This window comes from Aegilops tauschii, chromosome 5, assembly GCF_002575655.3.
Source record: "Aegilops tauschii subsp. strangulata cultivar AL8/78 chromosome 5, Aet v6.0, whole genome shotgun sequence".
In the NCBI taxonomy this organism is placed as follows: domain Eukaryota; kingdom Viridiplantae; phylum Streptophyta; class Magnoliopsida; order Poales; family Poaceae; genus Aegilops; species Aegilops tauschii.
In genome coordinates, this window is record NC_053039.3 from 540316762 (window position 1) to 540320434 (window position 3673).

General features: G+C 46.0%; 1 protein-coding gene across 1 annotated transcript; it reads left to right on the forward strand.

Annotated features, from left to right (window-relative positions):
* The first annotated feature begins 1106 nt into the window (after window positions 1-1106).
* On the forward strand, window positions 1107-2150 carry LOC109784153 (protein synthesis inhibitor II). The gene has a single exon (XM_020342747.4). It carries the CDS (start codon window positions 1165-1167, stop codon window positions 2008-2010), a length of 846 nt encoding a protein of 281 aa, XP_020198336.1. The 5' UTR covers window positions 1107-1164; the 3' UTR covers window positions 2011-2150.
* The last annotated feature ends 1523 nt before the right edge of the window (window positions 2151-3673 follow it).

A 3673-nucleotide genomic window follows, 5' to 3' on the forward strand; every position in this document is an offset into this window, starting at 1 on the left:
ATGGGGTCCAAATCATTGGATGTGTAATGAAGCGAACTAATGGTTATTTTAGCTCTGTAATACAGTTTACCCCCGTTCAGTTTTCTGTACTAGTGATGTTTTTAAGTTTCATTGTGCTTGTCACAATTAGGACTGCTTTTATGTGCGGTGTGAGAGTAGAAGAGAGAGTTTACTGCAGGTATGAAGGCACACTATTAGTATAAGTATACACATAACAGTATGTGACCGGGGCACGCCACTGATAACCAATTTGCACACGCCACTAATGACGTTGCCTTTTTATTTCTCCCTGCCGGAGGCGGAGAGTGCTACCTTTGCTCTGCCTGATCATAGGCTTCATAACAGAAAAATGGAATCGAGAGTGCTCCTCCTGTTTCTGTATGAAAGATCATGTTTACAGCTCGACACGAGTATTACTACCGTGACATTTGCGCCTTTGATTATGGAACATGCACTCAGAAGTCAAAAGACAGAACTGATCCCTGCATCGGTAAATCGCGACACGACAGCTGCAGATCTCTTATTCTAGGTAGCAGCCATGGTGTGCCCAGTGGACTCCCTCGGTAGAAGGATCGCGTTCGAGATGCTGCGACCCATTCCATGCTGACAAAGTGTGATGAACTGTTCTTCGGCATCCAAAAAAGGGGTTCCACTACCTAATCCTCAGAAGAAAAATATGACCGTGCAGTGCTGCAAATCAAACCAAATTTGATCTTTGGCACCGCCTTCTTTGGAATAGCTAGCTAGCAAAGCAAGCATGCGTATAATTGAAGGCGTGGAAGCGTATACCTCTAGGCAAGGGCGCGTGCGTGTATATATATAGATCAATAGGATTACAATTGGCGGCAGGTTAGTTAGTACTAGCACACACGTAAACACACGCACACACATCACGTACAAGGTACATACTGAGATAAGGATCACCGTACCTAAGCCAAGCTATACAAAGATAAGGATCAACTCTGACAACCTGCCTTGTACAACACATGAACACATGCACACACATCACGTAAATGTTACAGATGACACGTACACGTATACAAACCCTATCGTTTAACAGCATGCACCTGTCGATCGCCTATAAATACATCTCCAGTTCGTTCATCCTCTTCAATATCTCACCCCCTCTCGCTTAATAGTCCGTCTCATCTTGGCTTTGTATCCATGGCGGCAAAGATGGCGAAGAACGTGGACAAGCCGCTCTTCACGGCGACGTTCAACGTCCAGAGCAGCTCCGCCGACTATGTCACCTTCATCACCGGCATCCGCAACAAGCTCCGCAACCCGGGGCACTCCTCCCACAACCGCCCCGTGCTGCCGCCGATCGAGCCGAACGTCCCGCCGAGCAGGTGGTTCCACATCGTGCTCAAGACATCGTCGGCCAGCACCGGGCTCAGGCTCGCCACCCGCGCCGACAACCTCTACTGGGAGGGCTTCAAGAGCAGCGATGGCACCTGGTGGGAGCTCACCCCCGGCCTCATCCCCGGCGCCATCTACGTCGGGTTTGGCGGCACCTACCGCGACCTCCTCGGCGACACCGACAAGCTGACCAACGTCGCTCTCGGCCGGCAGCAGATGGCCGACGCGGTGACCGCGCTCTACGGGCGCACCAAGGCCGATAAGACCTCCGGCCCGAAGCAGCAGCAGGCGAAGGAGGCGGTAACGACGCTGCTCCTCTTGGTGCACGAGGCCACGCGGTTCCAGACCCTGTCTGGGTTCGTGGCCGGTCTGCTGCACCCCAAGGCGGTGGAGAAGAAGAGCGGGAAGATCTCCAACGAGCTAAAGGCCCAGGTGAACGGGTGGCAGGACCTGTCTGAAGCGCTGCTGAAGACGGACGCGAAGCCCCCGCCAGGAAAGCCGCCAGCGAAGTTCACGCCGATCGAGAAGATGGGCGTGAGGACGGCGGAGCAGGCGGCCGCCACCCTGGGGATCCTGCTGTTCGTCCAGGTGCCCGGTGGGATGACGGTGGCCCAGGCGCTGGAGCTGTTTCATAAGAGTGGGGGGAAATAGGTAGTTGTACAGGTATATCTGCATGGGTATATATTGTATATAAGTCGAATAAACATGTCACAGAGTGACTGAATGATATAAATAAATAAGCATCTCACAGAGTGAGCGAACGATATAAATAAATAAACATGTCGAGTTCATGTTGTGTCCAACCATAAAATTGCCATCCAACTTATGTTTTGCATATGCAAATATGAGAAGCGCGAATTACATACATCCTTTTAGACTCCCAGTCTACACAATCCCCCCATTCATTGGATAGGTGGATTTCCTGGGAGATAAGGTGCAAAACTTCAAGGCCCAACGGAGCTGAAATGACTCAGTATAGCAATCCCATCGAGACTAGGCTCGTACCTCGTTGGAGACAGGGACGGCGTGGATGCGGGAGGCGACTGTCCAACGCTGCTCATATACATTTGGACCCGCATTTGAACTAACTGGACGAAATTCATGCAAACCAGCTCCAGGGTGGAAAGCGCCGACATAAAGGCGAGCGGGCGTATCGGTGCTAGTTGCGGACGTCCGGCAATGCCTCTGTGGCAGCTGGAGACGTACAGCGGCAACGACGGAGGTGGAGGGTGCAGATGCAAAGAGAGGAGGAGCAGGGCGGAGTGGAAGGAATTGGGACCGGGAGGGGGAATTGGGTGGGCCGGGGATGTCGGAGTCCTACGTGGCTCCTGTCTGGTTTGAACATTTTTTCATTATTGAAAAAATATCCGAATTTTAAAAAATGTTGATGAATTTAAAAAATGTTTCCATATTTTTAAAACTGTTGATGAATTTGAAAAAATTGATCACAAGTTTGAAAAAATGTTTCTTATTTTTGAAAATGTTCTTGAATTTCAAAAAATGTTCATGTATTTGGAAAGTGTCCCTGCATTTCAAAATTAAAATATGGGGGACAGTTATTTCTATTGTTTCTTTTACATTTTTATACAAAAAAGGAAATGGAGAAAAGCAAAAAAGAAAAGAAAATGTAAAAGGAAAAACTTATAGAAAAAACACAAAAGAAAAAGAAAGAAAAAACGATCTAGGAATGTTCTAGTACTTTTCTATAAACGGGGAAACACACTAAAAACCCCGAACTGGCCTGGCACGATATAGTGCCTACATTGCGTGAGGGTGTGCGTTTGCTCGCTAACTATTGATCTATGCTGGGATTCAGAATATCGTCATTATCTTGCCTCTAGTGAGATTTTTTCTTGAGAATTCTCGCCCAACTTTATTGATTTTTTTGAGTCACGCCTAACTTTATTGATGAATCAAAATGTTCTAGTGAGATGGAAGAACAACTGGTCACAAGCTAGTACATAGCGGGCCGGCCAGTCGGGAGCCATTAGTGTGCTTCATTCATTCCTTTTATTTATTTGGGTCCTTTTTACTTACTTATTTTTATTTATTTCTTAAAATACTTGACTTAATTTTTAAAAAATCACCACGCATTAAAAATTATGTAATGCAATGAAAATTATCGCATAATTTGTACATAAATTTTTGATATTATTAAAAGAAAAGTTCATCACAATTAAATAACATTCACATGTTTGAAAAATATGATCAATTTTTTATTAAATCTTAATAACATATAAAAAAACATGTTATTTGTAATAATATTTGGTACCAGTCAAAAGGAATTCATAACGCTTACAAGATGTTTCATAAT

Bases quoted from the DNA above. Each gene is read 5' to 3' on its own strand.
- LOC109784153 (XM_020342747.4), top strand. From the start codon at position 1,165: ATGGCGGCAAAGATGGCGAAGAACGTGGACAAGCCGCTCTTCACGGCG.